We start from the raw sequence: 17,646 nt of genomic DNA, 5'->3' as shown, positions 1-17,646 counted from the left end.
GAGAATGATGCCTAGTTTCTGTTCAGATATTCCTTTTTTTATTACAAGTTTCTCAAAGAATCGTTCAGGCCCGACCCAGCCGTATGGATACGTGTCGTAGAAAGTATTGTATGCTTAAGGTTAAAGATCATCGTTCTTTTTGAAAACAACTTTTAAGACATCTTGCCAAAATTAGACATTCATCTAATTCGATTTACAAAAAAGCAAATCAAAAAGCTTGACTCCTGTTTTGAAATGTTTTGTCCCAGATTTCACTGAAACCCAATCTCTTTTGTGATAAACGTCCTAGAAGCGACAAGTCATCTGATGTCTGTAGAGAATAGGAACAAAGAGAATAAAAAATATTTGAAAAAAATTACAAATTAAAATATTATTTGAAGTTGTTAGAAAACTATAAAGTCCAATTAAACAAATAGTATATACGTTGTCTGTGAACCGACAAGAAGAGACAGTCCGACAAATTTGATTGGGATTCACTACCACTAGTGAATCTACACGATTAGGAGAGGGTTTGTATTGGTGTGATTCTCAACGGTTTCTCCGAGTGAAAAAACGAACGAATCAGTTGATAGAATATTGCTGCGACGATCGGACGTGTAATCGCTTTCATCGAGGGACGTTTTGAATTGGCCAAGCTGTCTTCAAAAGAAGGAAACATCCACCGGACACGACAATGTCCTTCCAGCTAATTGTGACATCTTGAAAATCAAAAAGATCTCTTCTTAAAAAAGATCTGATGAATTATACATCTGGTTGAAAATAATCGACTTAAAAACATGAGGGGCATTAAGATGGCAGAAAAAGACGAAAAATGAATTTATTGTTTTTTTTTTGTATTGAAAATTCAATAGAATATTCGACCGAATATTCGGCCGAATATTCGTTTGGCCGAATAGTTGAAAAGGTCACTATTCGGTATTCGGCCGTTCGCCGAATACCACTATTCGGTACATCTCTAGTGGAAACTCTTAGACCTAACTGCCAATCAGTTTATTAGGTCGAACAACACATGGCAATTTTCTCATGGTTTTCTAAGCTTCTCTTTGCTGTTGCTTTTGACAACTGCTTGGCATACAGTTTTCATGTATAGATTGTTGAATTAACATGTTTTCAAACATTCTGCATAAAAAAGGAAAAATAACGATTGACTAAAGGTGGGGTTGGGTACTAGAGGATTAGTTAAAATGCATAAATATTCTCAGAATAAAAAGTACAGTACCGTTCATAATTGTATAGAAATTGGAAGCTTGCGCTCTGTCGTTTTGACTTTGGACTTCCATAACTTTTTTCTCTGATGATATTTTTTGATCAAATTTTCTGCGTAAGATAGATCAACTATCACACTACCATATCACGAAATTTCAGCTCTCTAAAGAATGTGTGGCCAGAGATATAGTAATTATAAAAAAATCGGAGTTTTTGGACTTTTACCGTTAAAACTGCTTTATCTCAGAAACTACACATCCATTTTTATTGAAATTTTTCAGAGTGATTGTTGAAATATAAAGTTAACATGTCTGAAGTTTTTGAAAAGTTCTACCGAAGGGATCAAAAGTTACACGATGTACAATATTTCAGGAATGAACCTAAAAATGCGATTTCTATAGAATTTTGGATGAATGTTTCCATAGGAAAATCATATTTTATGTTCAACAACCAGTAAATCTGCTGCAATCAAAAACCTAAAACAATTTTGTGGGATTCTGATTTATAAACTCAAATGGATCATTTATTCAATTTTTTCTTTTTTTTATTGCTTTTGTCAGACATCATTTGACTTGTGGTTGGAAAAGATACTGTTCTCATGAACCGTCCGAAATTCTATAGAAATCACATTTTTAAGGTTCATGCCTGAAATATTGTACATCACATAACTTTCGATCCCTTCGGTAGAACTTTTCAAAAACTTCAAACTTTTCATCTTTATATTTCAACAATCACTCTGCAAAATTTTAATAAAAAGCGATTCGTGGTTTCTGAGATTTAGCTGTTTGAATGATAAAAGTCCAAAAAGTTCGATTTTCGTAGAATTATTGCATCTCTGGCCACACACTCTGTAGAAAGCTCAAATTGTGTGATATAATAATTCGATAGTTGATCTGTCTTACTCAGAAACTTTGATCAAAAAATATCATCATAGTAAAAAGTTATGGATGTTCAAAGTCAAAGTGACAGTGCGCGTGTAGTGTAGATGCAACTCTATCTATATCTACCACTTCTAAAAGCAAATTCACTCGTGTTGGAAGAAAGTGGTAGAAATTTTGACATTTTTAGCACATTTTGAAAATTTCGCAATGTGAAACATTTTTCAATACCTGTTGCCGTCAAATTTCTTTACAAAACTGTTTTTATTTCAGGCGTATCTGATATAAATCCAACTATTTTTTTTTTATTTATTTATTAATTCATGTAACGTAAGATACACATCTTTAAAGTTGTAACAATTTGGTTGATTCTGTTGGATCTACTAATACTAATCATTCCATTTCTGCTCCTAATTTTATCTATGTCGTTGTTACTCCATGTATTTTTCCAGCAAACATCTTTTGAACTCTGATTTCCTTGTAATTAATTTTAAACTTGTGGGAAGATTGTTCCAATTAACAATATCTCGAACGAAGAATGATTTACCGTAATAAGCAGAATTATGCGGAGGAATTGAAATATTTTGAGTGCGTGAATTTCTTAGAGAAGAGAGCAATGTTTTTAGGTAAACTGGCTTTCCTGAGCTGAGAATTTTATGCATTATCATGCATGATCGATACTTGTAAAAGTTATCAAAAGAACAGCCAATGAGAAGTTTCTGTAGATGGGAAACTCGAGAAAACCGTGATAAATTGAAGGTATATCTTACACAGGAATTAAGGGCTACTCGTAGTTTACTTAAAGGTCATTCTGAAGCGTTCAAGTAGATAAAATCACTATAAATAAACAAAGGAAAAACATAAGCTTTAGTAATAATTTTAGTTTGGTATTAACATCTAGATGTCTGGTTGTTAGGTTTAGTCTTTTAACAGCACCATAAATTTTGCCGCATTGAGCGTTCACATGTCGATTCCAAGCGAGATCACGATTGAAAATAATATCAAGCTTTTCGGCGTAATCTACAAATTGAATAACGTCATCATTTAAAGTAAGTTGTGGATAGCTAGAGAATGATTGTTGTTTTCCAAAGAACATAGCTTTTGTTTTAGAGGGATTGATTGGTAAGAGATTTGAGTTAGACCATTCAGTTAGTTTAGTGAGATCATGGTTTATTTTACCAAAGAAGGCATTCAAGTTTGTAGTTCGCTTTTCACAAAGATATATCTGTACATCATCAGCGAAAAGGTGTATAGAGCAGTGCTGCAACGCAGAAGGTAGATCGTTTATAAAGAGGGAAAAAACAGAGGTCCTAAAATTGATCCTTGAGGAACACCTGATTTGATGGGAGCAAACTCAGAATAGCAATCATTAAATAAAACGGTTTGTAAGCGGCCTTGCAAGTATGACTGGACCAATTCAACTGCTGGCCTCGAAAAATTATATTTGGAAATCAACTTGTTGATAAATATAGCATGCGAAACACGGTCAAAGGCTTTAGCGAAGTCTATCATTAACATCATTGCTCTTAGAGCAAGTTCATTCGTTTTGGGAAAAAGTGGTTGAAATTTTGACACTTGTAGCACATATTGAAAATTTTACCATGCAAAAACATTTCCAAGATCTGCGGACTTCAAGGCTACGTTTAAGTTAATAAATTAAAAATTACAAAGTTTCATGTTTCACTTGATTGTAGTGGTTATACATTATTTTGTTTTGGGAGCTGTTCCAATCATATCACCTTTCGATTAATGCATTTTTGAGCGCAATTTTGGCATACAGTTAGCGCCGAGCGGCATTGAAATTTTGCAACCTTTTCTTTGGGTGTATATGTATACTCAGGATTAGCATAAATATAAACATTTATTAACGTTCGTAATAGTAGATTCGACCTTCTTGTTTTAAAACTGTCTTTATATCAATCAAGAATGGTTTTTCTCAAACATAGGTATATTTTCCTTGATAGTAGTAAAATCAGAATTACTGTCAAAGTTCAGGAGTTCAGAGGTTTATAAAAAAAGAATAAATTGTCGTTGAAATATCAAATTTCAAAGTGATTGAGGAAATTGAGGTCTCTAAATCGATTCGGGATACAGGAAACGTTAGTGGAAGGAATCAGAGGCACAAATACACGAAGATAGAGAGGGACACACAGAGACAGACAGACAGACAGAGAGTGAGAGTGAGAAGTGTGTATGTTATATCATTTTTACCGCGACATTCGCCACCTCACTAGCGGGCGTCGGCAGTGCTCCCAGCTCAACGCTATCGTTCTCATAGCTGTAATGAAAGAATCCAGTGTCGTCTTGTTCTTCGTCGTAACTGGAATCGTCATTACTGGAGCCGTTTTTGGAGGTTTTGCAAAATTTGGACAACAGTTTGTTGTGTTTTCTGAGCGACGGAATGTCGAGATAGAGCAGCTGTTTCTGGTGCTCCAGCTGCCGCTCGAGATATTTGGTCATATTGTCGTCGCTCAGATGGTCGCACAGATGCTGCGGGCTGTCAGTGGATGTGGATCTACTATTTCTAATTGCAGATATGTGACATGATACAAGCAATATGGCGGCAGATCTAGCCGCACCTGTACGCGAGGTTGACACCAAGACACCTTTGGAACCATGTAAGGGGGCACTTGACGGCCGTCGATTGCCATAGGAACCGATGGAGCCGCTAGATCGTTGACTGGAACGCGATGACGGCCTTGCCGACTGTATTGTCAATGGGATCCCTGTGAGTGACCGCGGTTGTGATTTGCGATTTACGAACGGTTGCACGTGTTTGTTGTTGGTGATGTGTGCGATTTGTTATTTAGTTAAATGACAATAGTTGTTTTTTTTAATTGTTATTTAATATAAGGTGTTGCGCGTAGATCCAAGGGACAGAGACAGAATAGAAAGAGATAAGCGTACATACCGTATTAGAATCTAGGAATTATGTTACTTTGTTTTTAATTGATTATTGAAAAGTGTTTTGATTTATCTATAAACTAACATGCGCAAACAAACGAGGAAATAAAATCTTTTTTATTTCATTTTTTTCATGTGATGGTGTTTTTATTTTGTTACATTTTTACAAGAAAAGAAGCTTTTAAATGACCAGAGCACACACTTTTACTTCTTGCAAGTTTTACAACCAAATATGCTTTTTAGACATTCTAAATCTGACTCCTCCAAAGCACAATAAATCTTGGAAAAATATCATACTACATTCTTCGGTGTATGAAAAGAAGAATGGCAAAAGATTTATGGAAAAAACTTTATAATCGATTTTTGTAAACCGACCATATACATTTTGTAGATTGAGCCACAAAATTCAATCGGACTTGAATTAGGGGTGTCCCAAAGCGCTCAAAATTTCGTTTTTTAACCTGAAAAATCATCAAGGGGGGACCAAAGGAAATCGGAAAAATCGAAATTTTTATTTTGAAGCCAAATGATCAAGAAATGCTTGAAACATCGAGATCTGGTGTTCTCTCGAAAAAAAAATTGGCCAAAAATCGGCTTTCTGAGATTCGATTTTCCGAAAATCGACCGGCTTTTCGACATTTTCAAGTAATTGGCAATTAAAATGAAATTTAGATTTTTCCAATTTTTTTTGGTCTCCCTTTGGTGATTTCTGAAGGTAAAAAAAAACTAAAATTCTGAGCGACAAATTGTTTCGTGACAAAAATTTTGCGATGAAGAGTAGTACAAAAATTGAAGGTTCTATATAATAATTCAGGTTTGAGTTGTTTTATATTCATAGTAAGATATTTGTCTTAATTTCTAGATTTTAAAAATGAGTTTTAGGAGTTGCCAATTGTTATTTTCAAGAAGTTTTTAAAAATAAATAAGTAATTTGAATATTTAATTTTTATTATAAACTTGTTATATTTACTAAAACAATGACATAGTAAGCTTGTCATTTTAACCACAAGAATGGCCATAAGAGGTAGTGGTATTTTTTAAAATATTTAATAATTAAGTAAGAGATTAAGTTTTCGGTTCAAATCAGATTTATTTTATATCAAATAATTTGTTTAGGAAGAATCTTCAATATGAATAATGTTTAACAGTTGAATTTGTTTTCAGTTGAAGTTTTCCTTGAAAATAAAATACATGTTCTTAGGCCACACAATAATCATCATTTTATATTTGTGATTTCTTCCGGTTTGTGTTCCAAGCTGACTCTGATTGAATATATTTTTTTTTATTTTGAAACCAGAATTAAAATTATGAAACTTAGATCGCCTGTAATTTGAATCCTTAAAGAAATTTTCACATTGATATTTCAATCTTGATTATAAAACTTTTGAATCCGAATCTGAGTAGGGTGATTTGCCAATCGTTGTCCCCTAACCCATTGTTGCACAGCATGACTTAAATTGTCAATATTTCAGCTGTTTTTTAACTTTTCCTCAAAAATAATACTGAATCATGTAATTCGGAATGTTTTCTGATGAAATGAGGCTTTTGTGATATTTTCTGCTGGTAAGTGTGTATCTTACGACAGTTTTACTTTTTCTTGTTTTTTTCGCGCGGTTTTTGTGCTAATTGTTAACAAAAACCTTAACATTCCTTCTACGGCAAATAAGGTTTTACGTCAGAACAAAACATTTTTCGTATCAGTTTTCTATACGAAACGTTTGTTGAACAATTTTAACACCATGATTTTGAAAAAAAAATTATGATCCATACTTAACCAGAAAATATGTAGGATCGTGCAACAATTGGGCCGCTCAATCTCCTCTTGCCCCATTGTTGTACATAATTCCGCTGCAAAATTTATTTGGAAATTTCAAATTTATAAATTCATATACCTCCAATAACTTTGTTAGGTTGTTTTTACAGCTAAAAATAGCTATAAAAATTTTGGAAGCGATTGATTGAGTACTGAATTATAACAACGTGTTTTGAATTAGTAAGGAGGCTTGTACGGAAAAACCCAAATTTTCATTCAAAAACCATCAGAGATTTACAGAAAGTTCAAAAAACATAATTTTGTATTTTTTTTAAATATTTCTTGGTTCTTGCAATACATTGCATGTGAACAAAAACTAAACCTAACTTGTACCCCAGAAATGATATCCGTTGTTATACAAAAAATTCAAAATAGGTGAATATTTTTTAACTTTAGTGTTTTGACAGCTAAAGCTGAAAGCTGAAAGCTGGTTAACCGGATGAAAATAAGAATCGCATTATACTGCTTTGCATAGCCAATAAGTGTGATGATTTGAAACTTTCGCAAAAACATGTCATGAAATTATTAAAAGCTTCAGAAAGCAAATCCTACAATTTTACAATACTTTTCATTGGATTACGATTTTTTATTTCGAAATGGTTATAACTTTTTTCATAAAATACTTAGCTTTTTCTCATGCTGGCAAAAAATTAATCTTAAGAATAGGCAAAATCAATAATTTAAAACAAAATTCATTTCAAACTTATTTGAATTTCTTGTATATGCGAAAAGTTCTTCTTGCATACAAATTGTCATACAAAATTGAACACGTTCATTTAATACATGTAACTAAAGCAACTCGGATTGTCAATTGATATGACAAGTTTTTTTTTCTGAATAAGTGGATATTTACGTTTAACTAGAAATTTTAGTAAATTTTGTGCTTTAAAAAATATTTTCCACTCAGAATATTCACATTTTTTTGCACTCGATGTTGATTTCCAATAATTAATTCAATAATTCAAAGACACTCAATTTATCCATAAGTTTATGTAGTCCAATCTTAAAAATGAAGTTTTGAAATTATTAAACTCGTTGAAAAAACTTATGTATGTACGAAAGTCGGGCAATTTGCATTGTCTGAAAAGTGTCAAAGTCAACTCAACTGCATTGGCTTTGAGAGACTACTTTTTTATCAGATTTATTTCGAAATCTTTTATCCCGACCATTTTTTTTAATATGTCTTTATATGTATCAATTCATCATTACATTTATATTACATTATTACATTAAATTAGGTGTTCAGCTCAATAATGAACTGTTCAGAGCCCTATAGTTAACTAGATATTAAAAATTTATTTATAAGAATTAAATTTGCTTAGCACAATTGAGTATTTAATATAGGAGAACATCCTGTAATGGCAAAAATATTTTAAACTTAAAACTAAACACTATCCTAAAACTAAACTAATTATAAAGAGAACGAATCTCTGCGATGTAAGACTGCATAGATTTTACCCCGACCATTTACTCAACATTTTATGCAAAGAATCTAAAAGCTGTTCTGAAAAAATCTGAATCTCTAATTTTGTGACGACAAATCTAAAAGAATTTTATTCCATGTCAACAGCGATCCCCTTGATATTGTTGGTAATATTGTCAGAATATTGTACAGGAGGAAAACTTCGACCCTTAATCCCAAAAACTAGAAGTCGAAGGTTGGAAGACCCGAAATATTACTTACTTTTCTCAGGAATTGTAATCTGCCGTCGAGTTGCTATGTGCTATGTGAAGCTTTATTTGGCCCTTATCATCCAGAAAAATAAACAGTCATAGCTTTGTGAAACATAATTTGATCCAAAACAGTTTTTCAGCCGGAAAACTCTTGGGAAGCATTTCTTTGTGATGAGATTGTTTCCTGAAGATTGATGAAATGCTACAGAGGTTACATTAAATACAAATAAAACAACTTATATGTAAAAGATATTTAAATCAATAAATTTTTCAAAAAAAAAATTTCATACAAAATTGTATATCATGAGCATAAATCAATCGAACGATCTGAAACTTTGGGCATAATTGTTTCCATTTTCAAGTTTTAAATTGAGATTCATTATGTAAAAATCGATCGACTTCCAAATGAGTCCTAAAACATTTGTTTTATAAAATCGCATCTTCTTCATAGGGGTAAAAGGGGGCAAAATAGATCACGTTCTGTAATCTTTTCACCTGTTAATAGCCACTTAAAAATGAAGCATTAAATACCTTTCAGCTTATTCTATGGGATTTTAGACATAAAATTTTATGTTGGTAGGACATATAAAGAAAAAGGCTCAACACCGGGCAAATTAGGTTAAATAACACTCCACTCAAATGACTTCGGGTAAATTAAGAGGTGGATTTAAGTTTCTGAACAAACTTCACGTGTGATAAATGCTATTCCAGACACTCAAACCGACGGCTTTGTGTTTTTTAGGCCGAATTGGAATTGGAAAGTGCATTGGACGGTTTATATGGAAGACCTCCCCCACTTCCCCCCCCCCCCCCCTTATAAGGGGCCGTCTAAAATCTAGATTGAATTTGAACTAGAAGCTCTTATAATAAGCTTCCGTAACAAATATCAGCCTATTCGACCTGATTGTGACTGATTTTTAAAATGTGCAACCATTGGAAAAAATCGGACAACATTATGAACGACACAAAATTTGCCTGTGCAACTATTGGGCACAGACAAGCTGTTTTAAATGATTTTTTAAATTTTTATGTCTCTTTTTTCAAACACTTGAACTTTTGGATCTTGTTGACCAATCCTGTATGAGTGCATCGACAAAAATAATCGAGTGAATTTGGTTGAAATGACTAAAATACAGCATAAACACCAAAATCATGTGCTTAGCTGTGCAACGATTGGCAAATCACCCTACTTGAACTTGAGTTCGATCTATGAATTACAAATTTGAAAACGTTTTTTAATTGAAATTCTTGATGACAGTTCTTACTTTTTATGAGCCAATATTCGAAATTTGGATAAGAATTCTCTACAAAAATCTCTCATTTGAATTTTTAATTGTTACCTTTCAATGTGAATTCTTCCTTTGCTGTTGATAAAACTGTTTCAGATTTCTCAATTCTGGATCACCGTTATGAAATTTTATTTAGTTACAATTCTACATAAGAATCAAAAGTAAAAATTTCAAATCTAAGAAATGGTTTGTAATTTCAATTATTTTCTTTTCATACTCCGAAAATATGAGTTTTGAACATAAAAGTTTTAACTGCAAATCTGAAATTTGAATCAGGATTTTTTCCCCAAGGATGATCCAAACTGAAGTTCAGTAACAAGAGACAAAATCCGAATTTTTATCACAGACATCGAATTTTAATGTTTACAAGCAAATTTGGAACCACAAAATTCGGAATTATTCTAGCTCAAGGTTTCCAGATATTTTTCTCCAAATATCCGGGCCGTACAATTCCGGAATATTTTATCCAATATCCATCAATATCAAAATTATAAAATAAAAATTATGCAGAATAACACTTGACTTTTGTTAATCGAAATATATCAGCCAATTTTAAATAATATTTTAAGCTTTTAAGCAAATTATTTTTGATAAAATGTACTCAAAAAATTTAGACGCAAAATGCATAATTTTAATGACTCAATTTAATTTTGTTTATATTTTACAAATAAAGTGCAAGAATTCGAGCTTGCCGAATCGGAGCGATTCGGCAAGCTTAGTCTAATTTTTTGGAATTTGGGACTTAATTTTTTGAAAAACTGTCATTAAGTTATTGACTTGCGGTAAGATTTCGAGATTTTGGCTTAAGTTCTGAATCAAGATTGCTTATCTTGAATAATTCCAGTAGCTCATCAAAATTTGATTCGGAATTTGTTCTTTTTAGTTCAGAGTATTTATATTCTTTATTTTTTTTAAAATTATTTTATTCTATGCATTGAATTACAAAAGAAGCATTCTTTAACTTCGGATTTTTTATTCGTTATTTTGCACCAGGTTTCAAAATCTTGCAAAGTTTTAATGAAAAATCTGTCTGAAAAACATATAATTTTAAAACTTATTAAATTTTTGAGTTTGTTACATATTTACGAGCAATTTCTTCACTGCGTGTTTTTTACTTTGTCATTTTATTAGTGATTCTTCTAAGATGTAATTATTTTTTAGTTTCAATAATGTGACAAATAAATAGTGAAGTGTCTTTTATGATGTATTTCCATTTGAACGTGTATCTGTTTGTATCTTTTACAAAAAAAGAGGACTGACTCTACTGATTCATCCATTCATTCATTCGGGTCACAAACCTGGCACAAATGACATTCGAATGAAAACAAATGCAGATTGTTTATCGTCGGTTCAACTTTGTCCCACCAGTCCAATCTCAGATACGACATTCAAAAGCTTCTTTTCCGGATGATATGATTATTTTCAATGTTAAGTGTCGGCCCCGAGAAACGGGACGACAAACGGAAATGGGGGTAGCAGAACGGAATTAAAAGAAAAAACAAAAACCGAAAACACGACGACACATCTGGAATTGTACAACCACCGAAAAAAAATGGACCTGGAAGCCGACAGAAAACAGTCATCCTTACCTGTATCACTGTTGTACAAAATTGGCGGTGCCAGGTTGGCATCGCCGAAATGTCGAGGTCGAGGGTATTTCGTTTTGCTAAATAAATGCAGCACCATGCAAATGAGCCCGGCGAGCACCGCGATGCCACTGGTGACACCGAAAAGCGTCGGAAGATCTGCTGTGATTGCAGCCATATCTGCAAAGGGGTGGGAAGATGAGGCAGGATTTGATTTATTATCATTGAGAAGAAATAAACAAGAGGTAGGAAGAAATAATAAGAAAGAAGGGAGAAGAAAGAAGGGAGAAGGAAGAAGGAAGAAGGAAGAAGGAAGAAGGAAGAAGGAAGAAGGAAGAAGGAAGAAGGAAGAAGGAAGAAGGAAGAAGGAAGAAGGAAGAAGGAAGAAGGAAGAAGAAAGAAGGAAGAAGGAAGAAGGAAGAAGGAAGAAGGAAGAAGGAAGAAGGAAGAAGGAAAATGAATGAATAATTAAGAATGAACTCACCCTGTGTGCAAAAAATTCGTTTCGTTGGCTTCGAATAACTAACGGAGTGAAAACCGGGCACGCACTGGCAGATGGCATTGTGGCCCATTTGCATACATAGCGAATGCTCATCGTTGTAGATACAGGTTTGATCGTAGAAACATTGATCTCCCAATTTTTTGGCTGTAATGAAAAACCAGAAAAATATTGCAAGAATTAACAACATTGAAAAGATTCTCAGGATTGTCGAAATTATGAATATATAAACAGTATTTTACAGATGTTCAGTGGTAAATTTTACACTTTGCCATTCAAAAGACATCATTTCAGCCCCTTTTATCAAACTTCCACGATAATTTGTATTCGACTCTGATACTGTTTCGAAAATGCCTATTTATGTGCAAACGATGGTGAAAACGATCATTCCAGTTTTTTTTCTTATTCAGCAATTCCGATTTCCAATTTAGCAAAAGCTCAAAATCCTCGTTTTTCGAAAGTTGCTGTTCTGTTTTTGCTTTGGAGCTTCTACTTAGAGCAAGTTCACTCGTGTTGGGAAAAAGTGGTTGGAATTTTGACACTTGTAGCACTGACGATACTAACTGGACACTCGATTTAGTTTTCTGAATAATTTTTCCAACAGTACGCAATATCGATTCCAGAGTGCTCATCGATCGATTTGAAGAAATGCTATCCCAGTTAGGAAACTCCACCCAAATTTAACAAAAAACAGGCAATTTCTACGATAAAATCAGGCTAAACAGGTACATTTTTCCTACAGGGCATTTTTTGTCAAATTGTTCAGGTTCGCCACCTGCCGTCGGTATTGCGAACCTACAAAAAAAAAATATTGTATGTATGTATGTATGTATGGTTCCCCCATCGGTAGCAAGGTCCAGTCTGTGTCTGTGTGGCTTGGCCTTCGAATTGCTTCTCAGGCTTCCACGGCCGATGGTTCGTCGAGAGAAGGCATCCAACCTTCAGAGACCTACAATGGTTGGCAATCCACTCCGCTTGTAATAGTCTCTTCAAATTTACCCCAGATGCATTCCCTCTGAAATATATTTATTATTATTTAATCCCATCTTACCTGTCGGCAACTTATGGGATTCGAACCCAAAATGTTTTCATGCCGATACCGAGAATCGAACCCAGAACGCCTGGGTTACCAGTCTCGCGCCAGCCTATCCACTAGACCACATCAGCGCTCAAACCTACAAAATCTGACAAAAAAAAAAAGAAAAAAAAATTTAGGCTGAAATTTTTTGTTCTAAGTGTCATGTCAGCGTGATCAGTGCTTGTAGCACGTTTTGAAAATTTTAGCATGCAAAAATGTTTTAAGATCTTTGGACGTTGTATTTTTTTACAGCACTGTGATAAAAATCGAACTATTTTGCATCACAGCATGCGAAAATACAACACGTGTTGTAAAAAAAACTGAGGGCCGAACTAAATTGAAGATCTTGAAAATGTTTTTGCATGGTAAAGTTTTCAAAATGTGCTACAACTGTGTCCAAATTTCTACCACCAGTTGGTTAAGACCCAAATTCCAACCAAAGCAGCTGCATCTGTAGTCCATTCTACTCGTTTTAATTCAACTTTTATTTAAGAATTTGCATAAGAATTGGTCCAAAACTGATGAGATTTGGACCCAATTGGACTCAGTTCCAACCCGTTTGACAGTTAATGGAACACGAGTGGGTTTGCCAGTTTTCCACTGAATTGGATCTAATATCGTTGGTCCATTTCCTGTATGAATTTGGCCCAAGAGTAAACCATGGATACATGTGCTCTAAAATCGCAATTCAAATTCAAAATTGATTTTATCTCTTACATTGAAAATTGGATTTCGTGCAATGTTTTTTGCAGTCGCAGATATCCGTACAAAGGTTGACTGAAAAGCGGTTAGCGTGTAGAACGTCGAAAAATTTTACACTGATTTGACAGTCGCACAAATGTATGAGTCATGAAATGAGCTCACGTAGTCATCATTCTTATAAGATTTGTTTATCAAACGAAATGCACTGATATTGAATAAGTATCAATAATATCATGCTAAACTAAATACACAAGACGTTTGAAATATTTTTTTTTGTGAACATTTAAGAAACCTGTGCTAATAAGAAGAGTTTTTCAACGATTGACCTATTGAAAATAAGTTAAATAATATTTTATCAATTTTAATCCATTTGGTCCTTTGTTTTTAGATTTTAGGGTCTATAATAGAGAATCCGTATATGAGTTGATTCGCGATGACGTTATTCCCTTCTGTGCTGACAGGTCGCAGGTCCTGTTTATAAAATTTTACGAAACGAAAAAAGTAGTCCAGTGAATTTTTTTGTATAGCTTCACTGCCAAGAAATGGAACACAAAACTCTGTTTGAGGATGGAAAGAAACCTCAAGCCCCATTTTGTGAACTAAATTTAAAGCTTAGTTCTTTTAGAAATGGGACACTTTCTTTTAGTAATGGCTCATTTACTAGTAATCGGGCATTCAAAATTTCGACAGCATTTTTTTGCCTGTGAAACTTATTCACCGACGGACTTTTTCTTTCAAAATTTAAAATTCACGTGTTTTTAGATATTTACCAAATTTATTTGCAAAAGAAAAAGAAAAAAATACACAGTTTCCTTTAAAAACCATTATTATCAAATTGATAGCTGACAAAACAGTTGATTTTTCAAAGAATTGCCGTGTGTGAGTGGTGAAAATTGCATACTTTTTTTACACAGTCAAAAATGTCCACAAAGTTCAAATGAAGCATTGCAGTGAAGCACATAATCGACTTCTACGGTTAAGGGTCATCAGGAAATTAAAGACTCATATCAGAATTCTTTATTTTGAATAAGCAAAAAACTAAGTGTAGATCGCTGAAATGTCCGACAAATTTTATCTTTGATAAGCTGAAAGTGTTGCCTCGTTATAAGTCATGTAAACCTAACCATAAACAACAAATTTTTACTATTTCCAGAGCTTGTAAGCTGTACAGCCGTTACCAAGGCTATGAGACAGATAACTTCTGATGGACGACAAAACTTATGAAAAACTGTATTTCAAACAAATTCCAGCGTTTGAATACGTAGCAGTAAAAGTAGCAGAAATTGAAGGAGGAGGATGTAACCACCTAGAATACAGATAAGACGAAGTAAAAGTTGGAAAAAGAGATCAATATCATGACTGAAAAAAGTGTGCGCTGGCCGATGGGAGATACTTAGAATAAAATAGAAATTTTTCTTTAAAAAAAAAAACGAATGAAATTTTTTTTTCAAATTTTTTCATCATCATTATCATGAGATTACCTGCATTTCTTTCATAAAAAGTATTTCGATCAAGCGAGTGGATTTGGAAAACCACGCATTCGTCACTGTCCCATTTCTTTAAAAAAAAAAACTGTAGTACAGTTTTGGTTTCTTAACAGTAATCTCAACTGGAATGAACAGAAAGTTTAAAATTTCTAATGATTTCATAGGTGCTTAATCGCTTGGCGCACGGCACCCTCCCAAATAAATGCACTCCAATCAAACTAATGGTTTCAAAAAGGAAGCCACCAACCGTGGCCTAGAGGATAGCGTTCAAGTCTCCTAAACCAGAGGTCATGAGATCAAGTCTTGGTCACGGCAAACATAGTACTCTTTCTGTGGGTTGGTGGTGTTAGCATTATATCCATTAGCCATTATATCCTTGAAAAATGTACGTTTAGTCTTAAGTAGAATTTAGATCTCATCAAAGAAACATGAAGTTTCACTGAGATCCTATATGTGTGTGTTCCTTTTTTTTCGTTTTTTTTTAAGTTTGATTATTGAAATGATTCAACATTTTTTCCTTCCCGTGTCTTCATCGTTTTCATTCATTTTTCTTCTGGATAGATCTCCTTTCCATTGAACATTCTGTGGCAGTGCCTCTACTAAATCCTATCATATGTCCCAATATGAATCTTTCTTCAGTCTTCGAATGTGCGGATTTGAATTTACGGAAACTTCTTGTATAATTTCGACCGGAAGCTGTAAACTCATGCACATACGACGATATTATTCCGGAACAAAAAAAATAAAAATAAAAATTTAGAAAAGTTCTCGGGCAAACGTACTGGAAGAAAAGGCTTAAAAACTGTATTATTTTAAAATGTGAAGTTTCCGAGATCCAAAAAATTCGTTGGATAGTTTGGAGGGTTAAACTATTCAAATCCATTTATTTCACTTCTAGGAGGTTCAGCCTCAGATTTGACGTACCGTCAAACGGGGCATCACGCAACAGCGGGGTTGGATGCAACATTTATTTAACACTATACTGAATCAATTTTCAATTTAATGTATTGTAATAAAGTTATTTTTTAATGATTTTTTAATGATTACATAATTTCTTGCATCTTCAGCTAGTTTTTAAAGTTTTTTTTTTATTTTTATAAAAAAAATTGAAAAATTGAGCTATAAATGTACAGTTTTAACATTTTTCGATGCCGTAAAAAACATTACTCAGTAAGACGGATTGGCTTGATAATATTACCTACAAACCTGGTTTCCTCATGCTATACCAAAACTGTTGGTGTTAAAATATTTTTTGAAAAATCACTCATTTTTTTTAAATAGGGTTAGTTGCCCTACTTTGGACACTTTAGGCGGTTGTTTTTAAATAATCTTGTTTTTCTCATAAATTGAAGGAAAGTTTATATCTTTCAGGAAATTTATTTATAGTTCATGATGTTGTTTGCAAGTTTTAATGAAAATTTTCAACATAGGTGTCGCAGTTATTGAAAGATTTGCAAAGATATGGATGATCAAAATTTCTAACCTTGATCTTACTGTTCCTATTTTGGTACTGAACTGGTACCTTTTATTGGATCTATATCTTAAATTCCTATAAAGGTATAATTTTGCGAAAATAAATAAACAAATTCATTAAAAATGCAATCTTCAATCCATAATTATCATGAAAAAGTATTATAGCTTTTGAACATTTAAAACATCTAAAATTTCTGTTATGAATATTACAAACACTTTCATTCCCCGTCAGCTCTATCAGCAGAATAATAGCTGAAACTTGTTTGTGTTTACTTACATGAAGTTAATTTGCGTAAAGCTGGAAAAAATGTTAGAAATATTCAATATTTGTTCTGAATTGTGCCCCAATTAAAAAATCACACATGTGTTGATTTGTTGGTATTGAAACAAAGTTTTGACGATGTCAGGTCTTAAAATTTAACATGAAAGCCGAAAGTTTCCTATATTTGGAACCTTTGCAAATCTTCCGAGTTTTCCATTGATTTTCATGAATTTTAGGAAAAATAGGTTGTATGGTTCATATTTTTCACAGTAAAGGTAATTTTGCTATAAAGTTTGGTTTTGAAAGTTGAAAAATTGTTATTTTTCCTTATTCACTCTAGTTTCTTAACACGTGCTCCACTAATTGAGCTGTCTGATTTACCACTGATGAGAACATACATTTTTAAAAACGATAAAAATTTTATCAGAAAGACTTTTAACTGCAAAAAACGATATGGTAGGATTCAGAAAGAATAAGAGTTCATTGTGTGCATAGGAATATCTTTAGTTGATGTCGACGAAATGAATGATTTACAATTTTCGGCATTTTAAGACTAAAGTAGGCTCTAGGTCCAAGGTAGGAGCACTCACCCTAAATATTATTATAATTCAGTTAGGTGTCTGGGGTAAAATGCAACAAAATTCAAATCAAAGAAACACCTTGTAAATCTCGTTTCCATGTGCTGGAATATGAATGTTTTGCATCACGCGTTTGTAAACATCCAAACATTTATTTTTATGATTTTAGCTTGTAAAATTTTTCGTAGTATTATTTGACCCCTAAATGTATGCAGCA

General features: G+C 33.2%; 1 protein-coding gene across 11 annotated transcripts in view; it reads right to left on the bottom strand.

The window, feature by feature from the left end:
* LOC129750836 (uncharacterized) overlaps nucleotides 1-17,646 on the bottom strand; it is a 134,234-nt gene that overhangs the window by 35,484 nt on the left and 81,104 nt on the right. For 8 of the 11 annotated variants that reach the window (XM_055745929.1, XM_055745923.1, XM_055745926.1 and 5 more), the window contains 3 exons: nucleotides 11,835-11,996; nucleotides 11,354-11,530; nucleotides 4,296-4,810 (listed from right to left, as the gene is read on the bottom strand). In XM_055745929.1, the coding sequence (XP_055601904.1) occupies nucleotides 4,296-4,810; nucleotides 11,354-11,530; nucleotides 11,835-11,996 (854 nt within the window). The remainder of the gene's footprint in view (nucleotides 1-4,295; nucleotides 4,811-11,353; nucleotides 11,531-11,834; nucleotides 11,997-17,646) is intronic. The other 3 variants (XM_055745931.1, XM_055745932.1, XM_055745933.1) reach the window with 2 other exon arrangements.

The sequence above is a fragment of the Uranotaenia lowii genome, chromosome 3 (genome assembly GCF_029784155.1).
Source record: "Uranotaenia lowii strain MFRU-FL chromosome 3, ASM2978415v1, whole genome shotgun sequence".
NCBI classification, from domain to species: domain Eukaryota; kingdom Metazoa; phylum Arthropoda; class Insecta; order Diptera; family Culicidae; genus Uranotaenia; species Uranotaenia lowii.
The sequence above is the reverse complement of the archived record's forward strand: the minus strand, read 5'-3'. Positions and strand labels throughout refer to the sequence as shown.